The sequence below is a fragment of the Hyaena hyaena genome, unplaced genomic scaffold, assembly GCF_003009895.1.
Source record: "Hyaena hyaena isolate Hyena2069 unplaced genomic scaffold, ASM300989v1 scaffold_186, whole genome shotgun sequence".
In the NCBI taxonomy this organism is placed as follows: Eukaryota; Metazoa; Chordata; class Mammalia; order Carnivora; family Hyaenidae; genus Hyaena; species Hyaena hyaena.
The window spans coordinates 2,418,169-2,442,455 of NW_024080818.1; the positions used below are offsets into that span (position 1 = coordinate 2,418,169).

The 24,287-nt window shown below is 36.2% G+C and overlaps 1 protein-coding gene across 1 annotated transcript; it reads right to left on the reverse strand.

The window, feature by feature from the left end:
- CPA3 (carboxypeptidase A3) lies at positions 1–24,287 on the reverse strand. The gene is made up of 11 exons (XM_039241020.1): positions 24,192–24,287; positions 24,018–24,093; positions 20,957–21,081; positions 11,722–11,824; positions 11,499–11,600; positions 10,325–10,426; positions 8,686–8,796; positions 7,491–7,581; positions 6,028–6,230; positions 4,155–4,239; positions 1–550 (listed from the first exon to the last, which is right to left on the reverse strand). Exons 1-11 carry the CDS (start codon positions 24,257–24,259, stop codon positions 363–365), a joined length of 1,254 nt encoding a protein of 417 aa, XP_039096951.1. The 5' UTR covers positions 24,260–24,287; the 3' UTR covers positions 1–362.

Genomic DNA, 24,287 nt, shown 5'->3' on the forward strand with positions numbered 1-24,287 from the left:
GCCATATGGAAAGTCTGATTCTGGAGAAACTGAAGGTTCTCATTTCTTTTCTGTGTATCATGTTTCACAGATGTACATATATCCCACTGTAGATCATGTTTCAAAATACTCAATACTTTTCGGTGGTTTCAAACTTTATTTGGAGCAAAGAAAGGTTGTTGAAAGCTTTCACTTAAAGGTATTTGTTAAGGTGCTATTGAGAGCAAATAAAAACAAAAAGAAATAACATAGAACTTAAGTGAGCAAGAGACGGACCTGTTCAGGTAATGTGGAAGCTATATCTAGGGATAATTGAAGATTCACTTTCTGGCAAAAGGCATAAAGAAGGATTATTTGGCTTATTCCAAACTGAGGCCAATTCTTCAGGAAGTATGCTTGAGGATATACTTGGCAATAAATTTAACAGCTAGCAAGGTCTCTTTACAGGTAGACTTTATCTGAGATTCTGGAAGGAGAAAACCAAATTTGCCTTTATCTCGGAGCTCAAAGGCAAATGTGTGTTTGATGCCCAGGTTGTAAGCCCAGTCTAAAGAAGAACCTGATGTTGGGTCTGTAAAACATAAGCAATAAATATTTAATTAGAAACAAATGCTAATGTTTTTCTTGAAATAGAAATTCACTGGTGTAAAATTAGCAATAAAAAATAATTATGTGTATAGTTAATTGCAGTAAGGAATGAGAGTACTGGTCTGTATAGTATGGAGTGTAGAGTAAAACATAATTGTGGTTTTGGGATCTACCACACATTTTAAATATGTGCTGCGTTTTCAAAATTACATTTTGCTTGGGTCAGTACTCTAAATAAATTGAGCTTGTTTGCGGGGCACACAGTGTTGCAGATGGAGGTGAACTAAGCAAGTGCAAGCAGCTGTGGAAACCAAATGAGGAGGGGGTCACTGGTCACTGAAAACCCAACCAAAAAAAAAGTCATACATCCAAGCTAGGCAAAATTAGGTTCCTCCTAATATTTCAGGTCCCTTTCTATTCATTTGCTTGGGTGAACTATTTTATAGATAGAAGACCAAGAATGCTTAAATCAATTATTTTAAGTATGCATTTAATCCCCTAATCCAACTTCAGTGTAAATTTTTGTGAGATTTACTCAGAATGTTATTATTTGAAAAATGACACAGACATGTAGAAGTTATATACATATAAGGTTTATAAAGTGCATATATATACTATAAATGCATTTATATAAATGCATATTATATATATAGTATAAATGCATTTATGTATATTTTCCTTTTGTTATAGAAAAACTACTTTTTTGTATATAAAATCAATTATGTTCCAGGACAAGTGATGAGTGTAACTGATACTAATGTTTTAGGTTCAAAGAATGAAAACTCGAAGTTGTGATAAAGAAAGAAGAAATATTTTGGTAGAAATAGAGTTGACTCAAATTATTAAACAAATATTATTAAACCTTTAATATGCACAGTGTACTATACTTGGTACTGTGGAGGGTGGGTGTGTTCAGGTTACATAGATATAGATGATATTAGTGTCTTTGGGAACTTATGGTTTAGGCGAGAGAAGTCAAAGATGCAAATCAACAGAGACAGGGAAGAATATGTAAATTCCCTAAGGAAGGTACAATATCTTATGAAGATTAAAAAAAATCTGGTGTATGTCTGGTGAGGAGGATGACCTTTTATGGTCAGTGCCTCCTAAATACCACCTTTATAATGGAGAGCCTTGAAGAAAGGCTAGTATTTTTCCAGATGGAAATGGAAGAAAAGCATTCTGGCCAGTGAGCTATGAAGATGGAAAAGCATGGAGGCCTTTTTTATGACCAGACAGATGTCTCTGGACTGGAACAAATGGAGCAGTGAGAGTTTGTGGGCAAAGCTCACAAAACCTGATAAACCAGGACAAGGTGTTTTGTTTGGGAGGCAGTAATAGTTATTTTAGTGCCACACTTAGGACAGTTAATCTGGACTGGAAAATGTAGAAACCAGTTAGGAGGCATTGTGAAATGAAAGCCTGAAGTTGTGTAGGGTCACCACACTGAGAACAGCATTGAGGGCTGTATGTCACCAATATTGGAATGGAAGAGTCACAAAATCTGATAAAAATGATGAGATTCCAGTCTGGGTGGCTGAAAACAACCCACACATTATTAATTGAAAGAGGAACTCAGGATAGTGATGTGGAAAAGAAAGGATACATACATCAGAAGATGTACATTTTTTTTTTTTTTTAGAGGCAGTCAGCAGAGACCAAGTAGAGAGGAGGAGGCGGCAAACCAGGAGAGTTCATTGGTAAGGATGGCAAGGGATGGCAAGAAGAAAGGATATCAATAGGGTCTAGCTTTGTAGGGAGTTTGTGGAGCATGTGAGCTAATTGTAGTGGCTTTAGTGATTAAGAAGGCTGCCATTTTTAGCTAGAGTTAGGTTTAAGTTCATTAGAAAAAGGCATATAAAAATCAGAGTTTGGTAGCAATGGAGATAGGGTAAGTAGGAATTGTGTCTTGTATGGTGATTTAGAGTGTGCTAGGCATTTTAATAAATGTAGCCAATTTCTAGATATACTAGCTCTCCATTTGCAGTTAAGTAAACTGCTGTGATTTAAAAGAGTTAAAGAGTATGGCTATTCTGCTTTGGCAAATTTTTGTGAAATTTCTCATTAAGGTTAATAGTGGTTATTGAGAATATATAGAATTTGTGATTTTTTTATATTTATGTGATGTTATTAAGTTTAATGTTCTTTTATGAAACCACTTTTTGTATCTTTAAGACCTTAAATTTGCAAACAAAAACTATATAAGGCATGAAATAAATGCAACACTGAAAGCTTTTCACTTGTAAGAATGTATTTTTCTAAAACTTAATCTGTTGAATGTACTACGTAACCTTTTATTTATGTACACCTATACTTACTAAAATATGTGTATATATTTGTGAATATAACAACCACTTGCTAAATATCAGGCACCCTATAAGTGTTTTATGCATGTTAACTCATTTCATAAATTCCTATCACAACATTAGGATTTAAGTACCATTTGCTGTTTCATAGAAGAGGAAGCTTAGGCAAGGAGAGATTGAACAATTTTCTCAAAGACACTAGCTAGTACATGGTTGAGTAAGGAATCAAAACCAAGCTGCATGTCTTCAGAGTTTTTGCTATTAACCGTTGTGTAACAGTACCACCTACTATATGTCAATCTGTAGTTTTCCCAATTGAAAGTCGTCTTTGAGTTCTACAAGATATTTTTGTTGTTGTTGACAACATTGTCCTAATATATTGATATTAAAAAAATTCTACTTCTTTAAAGGCACATTAGGTACAAGGAACTTACTGTAGTACAGTCAAAACAAGTCAAAATAAACCTGAACCAAACTAGGAATCTGGTTTCAGTCCACAGGAGTCTACATAACATAACGCTGGTGGCTTAACATGTGTCTTCTGAAAAAAAGGATTATTGACATGCATAAACATAATGATCTGCACTTTTATATCAATACTAGGTGAAAGTTCTATTTGAAGCAAGAGCTAAGCTCGGGATATGTGGGCATAAGCTGAAATTGAGAAAGTGGTACTTAGACACTAAAACAAAAGCAACAGAACTAGAACCTTTACATCCTCTTTCATAATCCACCATATAGATTTCAGTTTAACAAAATAGGGGACTAGTGAGAGAGACAATAAACTGATTTTACATGATCAAAGTGACTGAAACTTTTGGCCAGCCCATTTTCCCACCAGGTGCTAGGGAAGACTGTGCTTGCCTAGGGAAAAGGCCAAAAAGAGTCCAATTACACACATACACACACACACACAAACTGCCACAGAAAACTGTTAAGTTTGTCCTACTTTTCATCAATTCCAGTGAGGATAAGTGTTGTTGGTTGAGAACAGGAAGGTGGATGAATTAAATTGTAAATTCATCTTGATATAACAACTTCCATTGACCTTATAACCTTGTAAAATTTCAGCATAATTTGTTTCTAGAAAAATCTTACCCCCCAAAAGGGAAAAATGTGTCCCCTAGATTTACATATAATTCATAGTCACTTGTTAAAACTGTGATTTAAATTAGAAATTCTAAATGTTCTAATCCTAATTTACAAATTCTAAAATTTTCTTTAATATTTATAAAAAAGAAGGAGGGGAAAATGGCACAGTAAATAATAGGAAAGACTTACAGATAGTTGATGCTATTGGACCATAGATGTAGCGGGTTTCATACCGAGTTGATAGAACATCAGTGCCGATCTTTGCAACTTTGGCCTGGAGAAACAGGGAAGTTAGTGTTGGAATGATAGGAAACTATGTAAATGCTATTAACTTATTGAGGTTTTAAAAAAGTAAATTTCACTGGTGATTTGGCAGTTGAAGATGAAAAAAAAATCAATGGTTAGGTGATACATTTATTTTTGGTAAGCTATATTGTCATTGTGAACATGATGTGAAGACAAATGTGAAATCAGTTATAAACAGTCATGTCGTATCTCATTTTGTGTTTCTACCTTGCCTTTTCTCTCTCTCCTTCCTCTCTCCCTTGTTTCTTCCCTTCTTCCCCCCACCCCCTGCTCCTTGCTTTCTGATTTTTGCCCTTTCTTCTAAAAATAATATTCTATTTCCTCTCAGATATTTTTTGGCTTTAGGTATTTGTCTTTTTCAAAGTCAGTTTCTCCTGTGTTCCTGTTTCCTTTGTCTTTATGGGCTTCACATTGTAGTAGGACTTTTTCCTCTTTAAAATAGTTGTTAAATTAGTTTCTCTTCCAGAGTGAATGCATTTCACGACCTTTAACACACATTAGTGTTTTGTGCTATGAGAACCATTATTGGAATGAATTTTAATGGAATACAGTCACTAACATATTTGTACCCTAAATGAAGATTTACTTTTAGTCTGTACATGTAATGTATATAACCAAAAGATAGTTTTTTCCCTTGATCATTTTAGTTGCTGTGTAAGAACTCTTTACTCAAAGTGGTTTGTTGTGTGTATTTGTATTTTTAATCCATAATACCATTTTTAAAAGGCAGATTGAAATTGCATTGCCATATCTTTTCATGGACTAATCAAACTCATGGGTTCAGATTCTCAACTATATTGGTTAAATAAGTGACTATGGACCACATATTGCTTGTATATTTTCTTTGTTGTATATATACAGATGGTCTTAATGACGAGTTTAAATCTTTGCTTCAACTGCAATTAAATGCTGTAGTGCTGAATACAATCGACTGAAGTCAAAATGACAATTGTGACTTTTTTCAGAAAATATACTTTTAAAATATGAGGCAATAACAAATGTGTTATATTTATCAGCCCCCATGGGATCTGGGACACTGAGCTTTATCTGCTTTATTTCCTTCCTTTTACAGCAATTAATATCCCTTTTTATGGATTTTTGTCTTTTCATACTGCCAGTTCTTGTGGTGCATTGGAACCCATATGTAGAGTTTTTGTTTATTTTAAAGCTGACATGATCAAATCAGTTTTGATGCAGAGGAAAAGGATGCATAGTGGATTTTTGTTCTTGAAAGACAGTGCATTCTCAGTAAGGAGGCTTCATAAACATTCGTAACGTTCTTTCTTTGGATAGTAAAAGAATTAATATTATTTCCAAGTTGATCAGGAGGATAAAATACAAGGGATCTTCTTAAATACAGCATCTCAGGGGCAAGAATAGCAGATATCTTTGCTGTTCTGTTAGACTTTTGCTGTGTGTGGTTTTACAGTATGGCCCATGGTGAATGCTTATATAACATACATACATTACATAACAATCTATGTAATCATGGAATTCTCCTCTGGCTGACCTATACATTTTTTCCTACTGGCTTTATCTTAGAATCACATTGAAAGATTTTATCTGTATCTTTTTCTCACATGAAAAATTAATCTATAGATTATGATTTTAACTCCAAGTAAACTATTAGTTCTTTCCTTTGGTATGAAAGTGTTTAGTTCTTTTAACATAATGCAGTTGTTCATAAAGAACAGTTGTTTGTGAAAGTCAACGGTGGTGTCTGTCAGTGCATAAACCATAGGTTTTTTCTACATACCAGGTCCTCATGGTTAGGTGGTAGTTTTGATGTATATCCATAGGGAAACAATAGCATCTGGGAGTAGGAATGGAAGGTGATATAGGCCTTGATTGATTTCAGGTGGCTTCGAATGAAGTCAGTGACAGCTTTGGTCTCTTTCTCGGACTCTGGTTCTGGGCCCCGATAAACCTCCGCACATGGGTTGTTGGTGTTTGGAAAAGCTGCAGTGGACACAGAGGGTGAGATCGCAGTCTGCTCCCCATCAGTAAAGCTCCTGTCCCTTCTGATGTGGACTTGAAAATGTTTTAAACATTTTCAGTTCCCAGGTTTACAGGGCTGCCTCAATCTCTCTGGTGCCATATCATTGCAGAGCAACTTTGTACATACAATTCAGAGTGTGACAGACCCAGCCCACTGGAATATTCTTAGTCTTGTTTATTTTGCCTGTTTCCCAGGGTCACAGGAATCATCCATCAGAGGTAGCCCAGGGCTGGAGCCAGATAGACCCCAGCTCCAGTTCAACCCCAGTCGAATTTGGTGGGGACTGGCATGAATGACAGTTTTTGACCCTGAGTTTCTTCATCCTAGTTCAGCAGGCAGCTCTCACTTAGGGATAGCTGCTATTGTAATTTTTTTTTTTAAGGAGAGGTTGTAACTTCTTTTTTTTTTTTTTTTTTTAAATGTTTTATTTATTTCTAGGAGAGAGAGAGAGAGAGAGACAGCTTGAGCAGGGAAGGGTCAGAGAGAGGGAGTCACAGACTGAAACAGGCTCCAGGCTCTGAGCTGGCAGTCAGCACAGAGCCCGACGCGGGGCTCGAACCCACGAACCGCGAGATCATGACCCAAGCGAAAGTCGGACGCCCAACCGACTAAGCCACCCAGGCACCCCTGTAATTTTTATGGTAGAATAGAATTAAGAGCTGAGGTGGTATTTCAACAAAATTAGTTAAAGAAAAAAATTTAGGAAGTGGGGTAGTGGTGATTTTCCCTTGATTGTGTTGATGAAGTCGTATTTGTACAGCAACTGTAGTGTCATCTGATGTAGCAGGCTTCTCGTTATCACTGCATTTCTGTTAAGCCTTTTCACTTTCTTTCCCCCAGCAGTTTCTTTTTACTAAACATCTGAAGAGCTATCTGTATGTTGGTTTTAACCACTGGTAAATTTCTCAGCTTTTATCAGACCAGGAAGAGGAAGGACCTCAGACCTCTCTTCAGATTATCTGAATTTTTCTGTGTCTGGATTGTGTCTGATTTTTAGCAAGCTAGATATATTAAGAGATGGTTTGATAACCCCACCCACCAGTTTCTCCCGTGTGGTAAAACATTCTTATATTTTTAAGGTAGGGATGATTATCTTTTCTTTTTTAGATTAGCACTCAGGATATACATAATTTTTGCTGAAATAAACAAGTTGTTTAACTGATTTTGGTGTCTGAACACTCTTAAAAGCTATTTTCCTGGAGATCAGGTATACTACTCACAGTTCCACGAGGCGTTAAAGTTCCTGTTGAGGTCAGTGCCGATGCAGTTGGAGTTTTGGTTCTTGGAACGATTTTTTCTCCACATGCGGTTCTGCAGGATTGAATGATGGAAGTGTTTACACCAGATCAGTTTGCATTTTTCAGTTTGATCATTTCAGATCCTCTCTGCAGGTGTCTGCAGTTTTATTTGAAATATATCTAGTTAACTTGAGGCTCTTTATTATGAAGAAAATAAATTGTTTTCTTATAACTCATAATATTTTCAGCAACATTGTTTTTTTATATTAATATTCTAAGTCCTTGATAGGATAATTTAGTTAGCTTTAGAAACTGTTGATTAGTTCTCGGTACTAGAAAATTACCAACAATGTTCTGAAATTACCTATGATTTAAATTGTAACTTCATTACATTCTTCACCATTTATAGATTTCAGGTATAAGACAGGTCACATTGTGACTGTTGGAGCATAATTTTCAGATTAACTGGATGTGATAGTATCTGTCTGAAAGTTTAGTATTAATCGTTTTTAACAGCAGTGAGTCAATAAAGGATCCTGATTGTGTCACTCTATTTTTTGATACAGTTATTTCACATAAAATTCTGTTACAGATAGATTGGAATACAGTGCCTTTTGCTTTGAGGTCAGTGTTCGTAATATCTTTTTTTTTTTAAAGTTTTATTTATTTATTTTGAGAGAGAGAGAGAAAGAGAGCATGTGAGCGGTAGTAGGGAAGGGGCAGGGAGAGAGGGAGAGAGAGTATCCCAAGTAGGCCCTGTGCTGACAGCTTGATGTGGGTCTTGATCTCACGAAGATCATGACCTGAGCCAAAATCAAGAGTCAGACGCTTAACTGACTGAGCCACCCAGGTGCCCCACTGTATTCATAATGTCTTTAAATGACTTTTATTTTTAGGTAGAATGTGCTTTTGCCATATCATATACATTTCCTTTGTAATGATTGCTTTATTTCATTTTCCTCCCTAGCTTCAGCAGCAAAAATTTCGTATTATTTCAGGGATACCTGCTGCAACTAGGAAATCATGCTTGCCTTACTCTGAAATTGAAATTCTTAAAAATACATTTTTCTGAATTAGAATTAACTGGCTACCCAACTTAATGCATAGCAATCAATGTGCATTCAAGTCAGTAAATACTGTATTGTCCAGTTGCAAACAAGAGACCACAGAACGTTACCTGTGTCCATGACCAAATATATCCATCAACATTGAATACAGGAAGAACATAAAAATTCATTCGGTCCAGGAGTTTGGTCATAATTTTGTTTTTTCCATAAGTTTTGCCTGCCTGTAGAAGTAGGAAAAAATTAAACTGTTGGTGTAAAGTTTAACACCATGTGGAAAGCTGTGGTTATAATTGTAATAACTACCATTCCTTAAGTCATTTGCCCAAGGTCACATAATTTCAAACATATTTCCCCTAAATAGCATAAAAATAAGTGACCCATATAAGAGTCAATTATTCAGACTAGTGAAATTAATTGAACTGAACATTCTTTAAAGGATCATTCTGTCAAGATTGTAGTATTCCACGTATACATGTTTTGTAGGAAGAATGGAGGCCAAGTGAAAAATTAGCAGACGTATTGTTTTATTTATTAAAAAATTTTTTTTTAATGTTTTATTTATTTCTGAGAGAGAGAGAGGCAGTGTGAGCAGGGGAGGATCAGAGAGAGAGGAGACACAGAATCTGAAGCAGGCTCCAGGCTCTGAGCTCTCAGCACAGAACCCGACGTGGGGCTCAAACCCACAAATCGTGAGATCATGACCTGAGCCAAAGTTGGACGCTTAACCGCCTGAGCCACCCAGGTGCCCCAGCAGTACATATTGTTTTAAATGGATTCTTTCCTTTACATGTTTAGGTAAATATAGATTGAGTTTGTAAACATAGGAATCTGTAAATATTGGAGAGAATTCATAAATTATAAATAGGATTAAAGAAAAATATTCCATTAATAAAAGGCTCAAGCATTTAGATTGACCAGTGAACTCCTTTTCTCTTATCAGATTGAAATTTATCTAATTATCTCTACTTTCTATTGTTACCCAAAATCTCTCTCATTCTTGGAAAATCTCTCCCAGGTACATCTGTTCCAGAGCCAAGAGATTTTTTGTAGCCCTATCACATGTATTCCTTTATAGCTCTTGGCCCTCAGCTAGAAGAGCTAAAACAAGTGTAGAGATAAATCAGTTCTACTGGCAGATTCATTCCTAGTGAAAGTATCCATGCCCAGAAAGAAATTATCATTCATATTACATCAGCATGTTGTATGCAAAAGCTGGCAGAAAAGAGAAAGTTATAAGATGGTAGGAGTCAGAATAGTCAGAGCTAGAATGAGAGGAACAACAACTTATAAACTGAATTTACCTTTAAAAAAAGTTATATTTCACTTGGAAAGGAAATTAAGTATGAAAATTCCAAGTGCATGATCGGCCAATTAATTATCTAAACAGGAACAAGAGGTCTATGCTTTGAGCTTACTGAAGAAAGGCCAAGATTATAGATTGTAATATGAAGATAGTTTTAGATAGTCCATACCCCACTATAGGAGAAATCATATCAAGCCAAAAAAAAAAAAATTCTTTTACTTTTATAAACTGTCAGCTGGAATTCAAGAATTTTGAAGGAAGGTGTCAATTTTATAAAAACCCCAACGATGAGTAAAATCCAGAGCATTTATTTCCTGACAGCACCAAATGTGGGCTCGTCTAGTTAAGTGGAACTGCATTCATTTGGAAAGGGGTGTTGCCACTCTGTGTAGTGCTGGAGATTTGACAATCAAAGGAGAATTGTATGAGCGTTCCGATTCACTTACCTGATAGACAAACCACTGGCAGAATGCTGGGGAGATCCATTCTCGTGCATGAATGCCACAATCCATAAAAATAGCCTTTCTCCTTTCATCCCTTCTCCCAATCTATTTAAAATTAAACTTGAGATATTATTTTGCATGAACTCACACATTGATCTCTTGTTGTCCAATAACTCATTCCTATGCTCAAAGCAATTCTTTCCCCTGCCTTCTGTTGAATAACTATATGCACATACTGTTTTCAAGGAAGACTATGGCACATACCTTTAAGTGTCTATACATAATTCATACTCGATTACATAGTATATCTTTTTTAAAAAAATTTCCTAGTGTCAGAGTTGCTTTTACAGGTTTGAAAGAATCACAGTATGTATTGTTTTTCTTATTTTATTGTTAACATCCTTTGGTCTGAGAAATAAATTATACATTATTTTGTTTTGGCCATTTCCTTTTGTTTTTCTGGCTTCATAAATGGGATGTTTAGCCTGGGGTGGAAAAGATTTTGTTGCCTTGTTTGCAGTCGGGAAGAGGAATGGTGGCTGGATATTTGAAGGGCTGTCATTTTGAAGGGAATGTAGATTTGTTTTGGATAATTGGAGAGAATGAATGGATGGGAATTCAGGGCAAGGAAGGGCTTCTCATTTATTAAGGGGATGCTTCAGGGAGCAGTGTCTCTGGATGATTTGCAAACATCGAGCAGCAGCTGAATGGCAAGTGTCAGCTCTTATGGAAGGGAGTTCTCTATTAACATAGGATTGAAATGCCTCACTTTCTGTTCTGGGATCCTATGATTCTGTGATATTTAACTTCTCTTAACTTAAACACTTAAGTTAAACACACTCTGAATTAAACACTTAGTCATCAGTTTCACTGAATTTTAGTGGATGGAGCACTGTTTTATACACCAGGCACATCGTAAACTCTTATAATAAAGACATGGGATAAGATATTTGTCTGATTTTGTCCATTGTGTCTCACAAGTGGTTTACTCAGGGACTTTCTTGGTTTCACCTAAAACCATCTGTCACTTCTGTGTTTGAACGAACATTTAGAGCTTATATGTTCTTCAAAAAATAAGACTTTATTATATCAAAATTCACTAGCTATGTCAAAGTAACTTTTAAATTAGTGTTTTTTCAGCAATAATAAGAATCAGTAGTTCTTGAATTATTTTTACCTTGAGAACATATAGTGGATTATCTTCAACAGTGGTTCCAATTTTAATACGAGAGACCATTTCAGGATGTTTATGCACCATTTTTTCAGTCCAAGCAGCAATCTTAAGAGCAAGAACAATTTTGAGGAATTAGAATTAAAAAAAAAAATGAAATGAAAACAAATATTGAGGGTTACAGGTTTTTTTTTTTTTTTTCTTGAAGTACAGGCACTTTATACTATACCTTGTCCCAGTTATTGTATTTTGCATAGCTGTGCCTGCCTGGGATATCTTCTTTAACATCAAACTGTTTCTCAATCTCTTCTTGTAGATCATGGATCAAGATTCTGTTTGACAGGGTAATGATAAAATACACATTTACCAGAGGAAAAAACCCCACAGTTATCTTTCATTTACAGAAAGTTTCCCTTCCTTCTTCTCTATCTTAGATCAAGTTTGCCCTGTTTCTTCATTATTCTCTAACCATCTCTTTTGGAAATGTCATTTGCGTGACTTCCTATCTTCCCATTTATCTATAGCTGTGCTGTTCAGTGTGGTAGTCTAGGGACACGTGGCTTTAGAGCACTTGAAAATGGGGCTTGTCCAAAAAAGAGATTGCTGCTATGTAAAATATACACTAGATTATGAAGACTTTGTATAAAAATTATGTAAAATACCTCACTAATGTGTTTTATATTCATTACATGTTGAATATAAATACAGTAATAATATTGGGTTAAATAAAATGTATTGCTGAATAAATTTTGCCTGTTGCTTTTAATTTTTTTCATGTGGCTACTGGAATCTTTAAAATTGCACATGTGACTTACATTATACTACTGTTGGTCAGCCTTGATCTGTAATTGTTCTCTAACTTTCTTCAGACATACACACACACATTCACTTACACACAATACAGGCAACAGTGGATATTCTTATGTACAAATTTACTGACCATTCCTTATCACTTCACACTTGGAGAGCTGGGAGAAACTTGAATAACAATAATAGTAAGCACTTACTAGCACTTACCATGTGCCAGTCATTGCTCTAACCATCCTGTACACGTTAACTCATTTTATTGTCATATGAAATTATTATCCTCTTTTTACAGATGAGAAGACTGAGGCATGAAGTGTTTAACTTGTCCATAGCTATAGAGCTGGAAAATGGTTAGGCTGATTTGGAAGGGGTGAAATAAGATGCCGAAATAATAGTTAGGGGGCTAATATCAGGGACCCAAAAGTCTTATACCTCTACCTCTTCTCTGTTTTCATCTTATTCCTGAGTTATTTCATCTCATCATCTTATTGAATTCCATGGCTCTAATGGTGACCTAATGGTTGCTCACATTTCTATTTCCAGTTCTGGACTCTCCCCTGAACCTACACTGCTCTAGCTCTTCCCCTGCTTCTCCTGGGGCTTATGAATCCAGTTGCCTACATGCATGACATTTTCACTTGTTTATCCATTTGTTTCATATGTTCCAGGTCCTGCTTTACAGACATTATTTTATTTTTATCTTGATAATATTATTACCATTTTACAGATGGTGACATATTTGCTCAGAAAGCTTAAATACCAATAATTTGTGTATGTTGGGGTTGGGAGTTGGAATGCAACCATGTCTGACTTTGATTTGTACTTTAAAAATGCCATTGTCATCTCATATATACACAAATATTTTTGTATATTTTGTCTGTTTTGAGATTTTCTGTTGTGTTCCAGTGATTTGTTTTCCTGCTCTTGTGTAAGAGCCAAACCATATTTAATTCTAGTTTTAATATTGAATTTTAATATTTAATGTAGTATCTCCTTATTCTTGTTTCTAAATTTTTGAGTAATTCTGCCTGTTCTTAATAAATGTTTTTTCAGGATCATTTTAGAAATTATTAGAATTATTAGAAAAATATAGACTTTTCAGTAGAATTATATTAAATTATATTAAATTATGAATAAATTTGAGAGAATCTTATTAATAATGGACCACAACATAGCTGTCTTTTTTATTTTTCAGTAAAATTTTGTATATTTTATTTATATATTTTTATTAGTCTTGTGAGTGGTTTTTCCTCACTAAACATTTGAACTGATTATTATTCATGTATTAAAAAAACATATTGCTTTGGTTATACTTATCTATTAGCTACCTTATTAGTTACAAAACTCTTTTTACTTCTAAGGATTTTACTTCTAATGTCTTTATGGGTTTGTTAAGGGTTTTAGGGTAGTTATTTATTCTGCAAAAAATTATACTTTTCTACTTTTGTCCAGTAACTGTTTTTTCCCATCTTTATTGCAATGGCTAAACTCTTTGAACAATGGAAAATAATGATGGTAAAAGAGGGCATTCTATTTTTTATTCTGGTTTTAACAAGAGAACCTGTCTTTCACCACTATATATAATGTTGATTGCCATTTGAGATTAATATGTCAGTATCTATTGATATGGCCAAATTATTGTCCACTGATATATAGTTGCATTGAATTTTTACTAGATTCTTTAGTGTGTTAAATATATTACAGCCATAAGAAATTAAAAAACACCCTCAAAAAAAGCTTCATTCATCTTATTTAAAAATTTTTTAGGCTTCTTTATTTATTTTGAGGAAAAGAGAGAGAGAGAGTGAGAGAGAGAGAGAAAGCAGAGAGAAGGAGAATCCTAAGCAGGCTCCACCCTGTCAGTGCAGAGCCTAATGCCGGGCTCAGAAACCAGGAGATCATGGCCTGAGCTGAAATCAGGAGTCAGATGTTCAACTGACTGAGCCCACCTGTGTGTCCCCATCTTATTTTAGATGTAATTATTAAAAAGCTTATTTAATCTAGAAAGTATACATTGACTGGTAGGAAGCAAGCATACTATCAGTTGGTGTTAGCTAACAGCAAAAATAAGGAAAATTAACTACATACACAGAAGGATTTAACAAACACAGAAGTCAGTGGTCCTTTGGCATAAATGTAAAGACCCACTATATTTTAGTAATGTAAATAGCCCTTATAGATATCATTCTTTCACAGCACAGCATGAAAATTTATGTTGGTAATAATAATTCCTCAACCATATTAAACTATAGCATTCTCTATATTTTACAGGGCATAGATCAATGGCTTATAATAGAAATATTTCAGTGAAATATTTAAAATCAAGGATGTTTTGAAGTTGTACTTGAAGTTTCCTCATGTAGATTATCATATTTACTATTGACTTACTATTTAAAAAGGCATTACTGCTGTTGGTGAAATGCATGTGTATTGTCCCTCTGTTAGCAGTAAGTCCAAAATAGAAAGGTACTTTCTATTTTTTAATATTCATTCTAGTCGTTTAGGAGAGTATCATGCACCTTTTACCTCCATAAATCCTATCACGTAGGGAAGTAGTGACCTGGTGGGAAGAGGATCTGTGGTCCTTCTTGGGTTCCAACCTCATTTTGGCTTATACTTTATGTGATATTGGGGGTGGTTAACTATCTCTCTGAGCCTCAGTTTACTCACTTTTACAATGGAACCAAACATCAGCTAGGTTTGTGGTGAGAATGAAATGAATTGAAATGTAAGAAGTGATTGGCCAGCCATAGGTTCCCAGTGTACTTGAGTCAGAAAATTGACAATCACTTCACAGACTTAACAGGTCTTTAACCAGGCATTGCTGGCATGTAGTTGTTACTTCGATTTCTTATGATAATGAATTGTGACACTGTAGCACCAACTCTACTTGTCGGTTTCTTCTTGCTGATTGACTGGCTGATCTGAGTTTGGAGACAGAAGATAAATGCGGTATACTTCTAATTAGGGTTTATTTAGCACATGACACCAAGAAGTACTACTCATGAATATTGACTCCCATTAACATTACTGACAAACACATTATTATGCACATTATATCTAATTCACTGTATGCTTGGCTTTTTGACTTATGATGAATCTGGGATTTCTCAGAAGAAAAATGGTGACAACAGATTTGGAATCAGGTGTGGCATGTTGCACTAAAACTTACGAAGCCTGAGAGAACCATTGGAAAGGTGGTCAGTGTAGACATAATGAATTCCTTTAATTAATTGTTTTAAGTTCTAAAGAGGATATGAGGCTTTTGTTCTACCTGCACTTATAGAAGTAGAAGAACCAGGCAAAAGAGAAATTTTATGGTCCCAGAGGTTGATTCACAACATAAGGCAGTATTAATTAGTCACAGGGAGCTCGTATCTAAGAATATTTTTAGACTTACACATATCAATTTAGCCTTTGTGATAACAACAGCAAAAGAAAATCGGACAAGCTAAAATACGACCTTTCCACAAAGCAGCTGCAGGAGGACATGAGAATGGTGCCAGATTGTTCCTGATAGGGACTAGAAATTAAGCCTGAGGCTGGAAATTAAGAGCCAAGGCCAGATGTTATTTTCATGAGCCCTTCCACTAACCAGCAGCCAGGCTTAAGCAGATGAAACCAAATTACTTTCTCCCAAATATTATTTTAGTGTTGCAAGATTTGCTTAATGTGTTAAAGAAATTCCTAAATGTAGATGAAAGGGTAAATATCACTGAGGATTTAATGACATAAAAGGCTAATGTTTATTGAACCTGTATTACGTTCCATACATTCAGCTCAGCCTAGTATTTGCATTCTATTGTTTAATCTTCAAATCATCACTATTAATTTGGTACCATTTTCACTCCCAAAGGCTAGATAGGAGTTTACAAATTTGACATAACTGATAAAATGCAGAAGTTGGCATTTTAACCTAGAGATGTGTGACTTCACTATTACTGATCCATTATACAACAGTGCCTCCAGGCACAAGGAGTGAAATTCCCTGGATGTTGCCCTCAGATCTGTGGTCTTCTTAGTCTACTGAGTATTGTGCAGCATTCGCCCAGTTGATCAGCTCTCCTGGGAGGCTGTATCCCGAGGTCAGGAAGTAGGTACGAAGTTCAGAGAAGAGGCAAGATGAATCCTATTTGGACAGTTTCAAGACTCCCTCCATCTGTTAGTTTCAAAGAGTAACAGAGAAGTGGAGAATGGTAGGTCAATGTATGTGACTGCCATAGGCTCTGGTGTGTGTGTGTGTGTGTGTGTGTGTGTGTGTGTGTGTGTGTGTGTGTACGTGTACAAGCAGTGGAGAAGCATGTTCCAGGGAGGCAGGGTCATTGTTTTGTGCCTTATAAACTGGTCTGGTTTGCCTTCATTCTCCCCTGCCAATATTCCAGCAGGTTAGAAATTTTTGAATCATGCTATTCAAAAAGCATGATTTCATGTTTCCACAAGATCCTGTTTGTTCCCAGTAACTCCCTGAGTTACCATGTATCCAACTTTGCATTTACTGACATGGATTTCTCAACATTTGAGGCACAAATGGATAATAAACTTTAAGGCACTAACTTATTCACTAGGAGGGAAAGGGAGCATCTGGTGATAGCCTCTAGTTATCCCTTGTTGTAGAGTGTGCATATGTGCATGTGTGTGTGCGTGACCTCATGTAAACACATGTATAAGTGGTCTTTCCCTCTCTTGCATTAGTAGAAGTAAAGGAACCAGGCAAACAGTAATTTTATGGCCCCAGTCAATCTTCATGAACCCTCTATGAAACACCATTTTAAAAATGAAGAAAATGTGGTTAAGAGAAGTTAAATAAATCATCAGTGTTTAAGTACCTAATGTGTGGTTTAAATGGGAATGGAGCCAAACAGCATCACAGAGAATCCAAATTCTTATTTAACACACTCTTCTGCTTTCTATGATGACCAACATCTCTTTGCCATTTGTATCAGGTATCATTTTACCTGCTATGCTCTTGGGCAAGTAATATATAAAGACTAGAACAGAAGGAAGAATGAGTGGGACAAGACATTAGAAGGATTTATTTGAGGGGCATCTGGGTGGCTCAGTCAGTTAAGCGTCTGACTTTGGCTCAGGTCATGATCTCATGGTTTGTGGGTTCGAGCCCCACATCAGGCTCTGTGCTGACAGCTAACTCAGAGCCTGGAGCCTGCTTCGGATTCTGTGTCTCCCTCTCTCTCTGACCTTCCCCTGCTTATTCACGCTCACTTTCTCTCTCAGGAAAAACAACAACAACAACAAAACATTAAAAAAGAGAATGGTTTATTTGATTGAATACTTACTTGATAGGACTGTGTATATGCTTGGAATATGAGTTTGTGTCTGACTAAACTATTAAGTAATTGGACATTAATCTGAAGTGTTGATGAGTCAATTTGGTATAGATTAGTCAGTTTGTTGTGGATTTCTTTCACGTTTCCTATAAATCTCATGTGCATCTTAGTAAGATTTCACTTAATTATATCATTTGAGTTTTACTATATATTTTTTACTATATATATTTTATGTTTTAAATATATATATTTTACTATATATATATACTATATATACTATATATATTTGTGTTACATCTTATATATTGATAGTTTTCTGAATTATCTTTCATTAACAATTCTTTTCTAATTTTAACTTTCAATCAAAGAACAGGTAATCTAAAATGTATCTGAAATACCAATATCTAAAAGGTAAAATAAGTAGTAAAAACACTAGGGTTTTTAACTGCTGAATCTAATAAATATGGTGTCTGCTCCTTTAGACTCAGTCCAATAGGTGTGCTTTTCTTTAGACATTTATTCACCAGTCCGTTCAGAATGGTTGGTATGTATGGGTTGTTTGTTTTTTGGACTCGGTTTTTTTATGATTTTGTAAAAGTATAAAAGTGAAGCAAACATGCTACTTTAAAATCAAATCTGTCTTAATAATTTTCTAAAAAAAATCACACAGATACTTTAAATAGTGGTTTATATGCACTGTCTATTGAAGGGTGTCTAAGTAAATCATTGTGTCAAACCAGCCTCTTAATGTGGTTTTATTCAGACTGATGCCTGGGTCCACCAGATGTTTCTGTTCTTAGAACACTCTTCTGTTACTGACTGACACCAAGTAACACATATAATTAATATGCAAACAAAATTATCTATATAATTAGTACTTGGAGACAAGATTTAAATAGTCCTTGTCTCCACAGATCACTTTACATATTTATATTTCTGAGGAAGGTAACTATCTAATTATGTGGCTTTCCCACAACTGTGGCTAATTTGGACCAATTTCTAGAAATCATGTCCTAATTAGATAAAACTAATTTTTATTGGTAGTTTAACACTTTGGTACTTGATGTAGATAACAAGGATGTATTTTGGCATAAGACAAAGTGAAAAACACAGTGTATTCATGAGGATCTGGATTTAGATGTCTGTTTGAGTCAGAATTGTTTCAGGCTAGGAGAAACCTAGGGGTCCAAAGAGGAGAGAGAGGTGCCACCTGCCTAGATATCTTCTGTCACAGTGATTTATTCCACTGTCCACACTTAGGTTAGGCAGCTAGCGTTTTGTCTATATTACTAGCATATTAAGGAAAACATAATGCTTTATTTTCCTTCTGCTCTTCAAATCATATTAAACAAAATTGACCAGCTGAAATTTATTTTAGCTTGAGCTGGATACTTAGTAAGAATTAGTTGATCACAGGAGTTTGGGGCAGGTCTATACTAGTGAAGTAAAATAAAGAGTATAATAATTGAGGCACACATTAAAGAAGACTGGCTGTGAAGTGAATCAAGAGACACGGTCACCATCGGGTATATAGGGTGGAGGGGTGATTTCTTTTAGATGAAAGAATGAAGACCATCTGAACCTTAGCATAAGCAGAGAGTCTATAATATGCTACAAATTTCTGAGATCTTCAAGGTAAATTTAAAAGTGTCTATTTCTAATTTTAATGATGCAATGTATAAGAACATAGAAAAGTGCATATGATATATTTTAAAGGGTTAAATGCTTGTCTAAGTTAATTTTGAATATGTGATCCTCAGTTATTCTATATTTGTTTCACAACTTCTTGAAACAACAGCAAAAACAAAGACAATAATTAACGACAATCACAAATAATAGCCTGCTAACTTTTTAATCCATTAAGCCATGAAAAAGAATTTTTTTTACTTGTCTTATATTTGTCTTTCCTTAATTTCAATAGCATTTATATTTATTAAGGGTATTTTAGCAATATAAACACAATCAGTCATGATAAGCAGCAGTAAATCCTGCTCTGCAAGGTTTCAGCTAGAATAAGAAGGCTTTTTTAGTTATTGCTCTATGTTGGGTAGCAGAGGCATGAAATAAATAGCAATTCAAAAAGAAAGAGCTAGTGCTTAGCACTGTTTTGAGTGGTGAAGGTCTCAGTAAAGGGAACTGCCGGGGAGAGCCTGGGTTGGTCAGTTGTTTAAGTGTCCAACTCTTGATTTCAGCTCAGGTCCTGATCTCACTTTTCTTGAGATTGAGCCCCATGTTGGGTCCTGTGCTGACAGCATGAAACTTACTTGGGATTCTCTCTCTCTGGCTCTCTCTGCCCCTCCTTCACTCACCCTCTGCCTCTGTCTCTCTCAAAATAAATAAAATAAATTTTTTTTAAAAGGGAATTGCTGAGATGACAGGAGCTGGTGGAATGAAAACAAGACCCCTCACTACATGAAACACATTTTGTTTTTCATGTTATGTGTGGGTCTGTGATATTCCTCTCTGGGCTCCCTTGTTCACTGCCCCAGGGCCTAGACTGTGGATGGCCCATGGCTGATGCTCAGTGAGTTCTAATTTTCCCATATTTCTCTGTGGGACCACAATGACTCATTTCTGCATCTTTGGTCATTTGAGAATTCGCTCCTGTTGGATTTAAGTCTTACTCTATTGCATTGCTTTGCTCTCTCTGAGGAAGAATTTATTTCACAAAGAATTATTTATTATATATCCTATATTCCCATATCTGTCTCAAAGATGAGCACAATTATCTGGATCTCCTTTTATTTAACAGAAGAATTCAAATCCTCAAGAATGAGGTGCTTGGGATGCCTGGGTGGCTCAGTTGGTTAAGTGTCTGACTTCAGCTCAAGTCATGATCTCATGGTTTGTAGGTTCGAGCCCTGTGTCGGGCTCTGTGCTGACAGCTAGTTCAGAGCCTGGAGCCTGTTTCAGATTCTGTATCTCCCTCTCTCTCTGACCCTCCCCTGCTCACGCTGTCTCTCTCTCTCAGAAATAAATAAAACAGTAAAAAAATTTTTTAAAAAAAGAAAAGAATGAGGTGCTTGCCATAGTGCCAGAGCTCTGCATTGATTACCTGTCAGAGGTGATCAGTGTGGCTAAACCATCCATGCCTACACAAGTGCATGATGTCCTTACTAGGAGAGGGATTTGGAGATGGCAGACATAGGTAATTGCCCTTCTTTCGGATTAGAACAAAAAAGACGGAAGTTGAGTGGCCATTTGATCTCATCCCCTCTTTAATTAGGCCTCAACAGTCTGGAAGTAACTATAAATTTTATCTCATAGAGCTTTCATTTTTTAGGCCCAATTAAAAAGTGATACTTCCCTCTCAATTTCAAGATTCCTCAAACTTTGAACATCTAACACATTTGAATATTTCATAAGACTTACTCATAGTGCATTTTATTTTGATCCAAGGAAGACTGGATGGACTGGGATTCCTTTTCACTAACTCGGAAATCTATTGTCATATTAGGAGCTACGTGATGGATGGCATCTGGATACCAGAAGTCAAGCTGCGGAGATGAGTTCAATGTTAGTCACAGTTCCTTGTTCACTCAACATGTATTTCTTAAGAAATAATTATGTGTCATACACTACAAAACGAACCTGGGGTTCAATGTGGCTATGGTATTGACTTTTCTCTTAAGCTTATGAGAGTTTGCAAATATACTGTTGAATATTAGGGAGTGGGAAAGAAACCATTTGTATTGATCACTTTTTCAGGACATAGATAATATCTAAAATGCAAAAAAAAAAAAAAAACCCAAAAAACCCCCCCCAAAACCCAAAACAACCAGGAGCTTTTGGTTAATGTTTGCTTCTACCATCTTGGGGTTGATTGGAATTGTTTCACAATTGATTTAGCCATAGAATTTGATGCTAATTGGGAATATAGATTAAAAATATGGCTCTCCCATCCTGCCCTTGACTCAGGCCTCAAAACCAGTTGCCCCTGTAAATAAACTCTGAAATTCCTGGAAGGTTTGTGTCCAACAGAAGGCATAATCTAGCAGCAAGTCCTTGGGAAATACTGTAACTCCTTTGGTTTTACAGGTGCCTGAGTGGCCCAGTGGGTTAAGCCTCTTGATTTTGGCTCAGGTTATGATCTGTGCTGACAGCATAGAGCCTGTTTGGGATTCTTTCTCTCCCTCTTTCTGCCCCTTCCCCATTCATGTTCAATCAAAATAAATAAATAAAACTTAAAGAAAAAAACTCCTTGGGTTTTAAATCTCTTCCCTGAAAATAGGGTTAAGAGGACTCCACTGGGAGTGTTGTAAAGACTGTGAAATGGGAACGAGGTCTGGGACATGCATGCGTTTAACAACTGTTGATCCTCTTCTCTTTCTCTTCCTTTAGCTGAGAATTTCAGAAATTCAGTGCATGGGCCCAAAAGGATGGCATTTGGATTAAAATAAATTTTAGAAGATTTCAGTTCTTGTTGTTCTTAAAAACCATACTCAAGGAGTGCCTGGATGGCTCAGTTAGTTAAGCATCAGGCTCTTGATTTCAGCTCAAGTCAGTATCTCACAGTTTGTGGGTTTGAGCCCCACATTGGTCTCTGCATTGATGGCATGGAGCCTGCTCAGGATTCTCTCTCTCCTCCTCACTTTCTGCCCCTCCCCCACTTGCTCTCATGCTGTCTCCAAAATAAATAAGAAAACAAAAACAACAACTCAATTGTGAAAACAAATGAAGTAAAATTCCCCAACTTGAGAAATGTGAAGGAAAGGTACATTTTCCACCCACCATTCCAAGCTTGTAAACACCTCTAAGTCCATCTGGCTATTTTGTAGTTGAATCCTACTCTACCTCTAGGCCAGTGAGTTATGTGCTGATATGAGGCTGCTATGAACCAACCAATATTTATTGGTTTATGTTGATCAGATTCCTACAGCATAAATAGGACATATGAGGGATAAAGTATAATTTAAATGCATTTTTGGTGTTTATGGAGCTTGACGAGTGAGAAACAAAGTGGTGGAACAGGAGACTGTAGAGACTAGCAGTTTGGTAGATCATGAAGGACTTCAAATGCCACACCAATACCAATAAATTCTTTAACCATGCTTATTATGGCCAGGCGCCCTTCTGCACATTAATCATCAGCTTACTTAGTCTTTATAACAACCTTAGGAAGTAGGCATGCTGATTATCCTCACATAGTAGAGGAGGAAACTGAGATCCAGAGGTTAAGAAACTTACCTAAGGCCACAGAACTAGTGTAGAGCTAGTATTTGAAACTCTGAAGGCCATGCTCTTTCCACACTAAGTTATAGCTCACTAAATTGCTTTAGATGGAGGAGTATAATCATCAAGTTTTAGAGGAATCAGGTTGTAGTGCAAACTCGGCTTTGTGGGAGACAGGACTAGAACCTGAACACTGTATAAGAGGCTATTAAAATTGTCCTGGTAAATGTAGGGCAGACATGAATTTGGCAGAGGCAAGGGAATGAAGAGAAAAGTATGGATATGAAAAACATTTGGTGATTAGAAGAGCAGAACTTTTGATTGGTTTGATGTGGTGATGAGGGTATGTGTGACTAGAATAAATCTGATTTAAGTCTGCTGTGTTGTTTAGGTCATTTAATTAACTGTCTTTGAACGTCATTTGTTTTATTTGAAGTGGATATATGCCACTGTCACTGAAAATCTGTTGGAGAATTTGAAGTGATGTATATAAGGTGACTGGCACTGTGTGCCATATCTATGGGAGCAGCTGAGTAAATGATAAAATGATTATGTTAGCTCATTGGATTTTATTTTATTTTAAATGTTTATTTATTTGTTTTGAGAGAGAGAGCACAAGCTGGGAAGGGGCAGAGGGAGAATCTTAAGCAGGCTCCATGCCTAGTGCAGAGCCCAACATGGGGCTCAATCCCACAACTGTGAGACCATGACATGAGCTGAAATCAGGAGTTGGATGCTAAACCAACTGAACCACCCTGACGGCCCTAGCTTTTTGGATTTTAAAATACTGATTGAACTTTAGGAGTTTCCTTTTAAAATGGACCTACTGTTGGGAAGGGTCACATCTTGATATTATCAACTATTACTTTGATGTTATCAGTTAACCAGCACCTTGATTGTCCAGTATCATAATTTTAAGAGAAACTATACCACTGGTGGAGATCAGGGTGGGAAAGAGGAGTGAGGGAAAAGAGGCCCTCATAAAGGTCTCAGAGTTACCTGACTCCTTATTTTACAATTTTACCTAGAAAAAGCTGTTCTTTGCACAGCTTTTGGGAGGGAGAACAGGACTGGTAATTTGGGGAAAAAATAAACAAAACAAATGAAGTAGTGGCGATTGGCTGAATTATCTAAGTAGCTCCTGACACTTCCCCTCATCTTTTTGTCTTGGGAAGCTCCACATGCATTAAAAATTAAATAGAAAAGAGGCAGCTTTTAGAGAACAGAAAGGAAAGATAAAATAACCCTATAAATGCTTTACCTGGTTGGTTTTGGCCAACTCCTTTATGATGTTTGCTTGTTTTCCATCCTGGGGCTTCACGCGGAGCACTTTCTCCCTTTAAGAATGTAAAAAGATGAAACACGTGAACTGTAAAGAAGCATTCCTTAATCCTTTTCTGGTACTGGGCCTGGACCGCAGGGTGGGGTGAGTTACCTGTCAAAGCGGACAGGGGCAATTGCAAGGGTGGTAGCGATCAGACCCACAGGCAGGATGAACCGCATGGCTCTTCTATGCCTCTTCCAGGACCCT

Bases quoted from the DNA above. Each gene is read 5' to 3' on its own strand.
- CPA3 (XM_039241020.1), bottom strand. From the start codon at position 24,259: ATGCGGTTCATCCTGCCTGTGGGTCTGATCGCTACCACCCTTGCAATT. The intron at 8,797-10,324 runs GTAAGTGAATCG...CTACTTCTACAG, and splicing joins GCCAGTGGTTTGTCTATCAG to GCAGGCAAAACTTATGGAAA. The intron at 7,582-8,685 runs GTAACGTTCTGT...TCAATCCTGCAG, and splicing joins ATATTTGGTCATGGACACAG to AACCGCATGTGGAGAAAAAA.